The sequence below is a fragment of the Aptenodytes forsteri genome, unplaced genomic scaffold (genome assembly GCF_000699145.1).
Source record: "Aptenodytes forsteri isolate BGI_AS27 unplaced genomic scaffold, ASM69914v1 Scaffold1419, whole genome shotgun sequence".
Taxonomy (NCBI): Eukaryota; Metazoa; Chordata; class Aves; order Sphenisciformes; family Spheniscidae; genus Aptenodytes; species Aptenodytes forsteri.
In genome coordinates this window covers 1-265 of record NW_008794036.1, presented here as the reverse complement: position 1 = coordinate 265, position 265 = coordinate 1, and the positions used below count along the sequence as shown (strand labels likewise).

Genomic DNA, 265 nt, shown 5'->3' with positions numbered 1-265 from the left:
GTGCGGGAAGAGCTTCGGCAAGAGCCGGGACCTGAAGAAGCACCAGCAGACGCACACGGCAGCACGGCCCTTCTCCTGCCCGCAGTGCGGCCGCCGCTTTCGGCTGAAGCAGATCCTGGCCTCGCACCAGAAGGTGCACGGCGGGGAGAAGCCCTTCGGCTGCGCCGACTGCGGCAAGAGCTTCGCTCAGAAGCATCACCTGCTGAGCCACCGGCGCGTGCACACCGGCGAGAAGCCCTTCGCCTGCGGCCACTGCGGCCACCGC

General features: G+C 69.1%; 1 protein-coding gene across 1 annotated transcript; it reads left to right on the top strand.

Moving 5' to 3' along the window:
- Positions 1-4: 4 nt before the first annotated feature.
- LOC109279824 (zinc finger protein 213-like) lies at positions 5-257 on the top strand (the record flags this gene model as incomplete). Its single annotated transcript, XM_019474971.1, has 1 exon — positions 5-257. A coding segment is annotated over one exon (253 nt), but the record flags the coding sequence as incomplete, so codon positions are not given.
- Between the last annotated feature and the right edge of the window lie 8 nt (positions 258-265).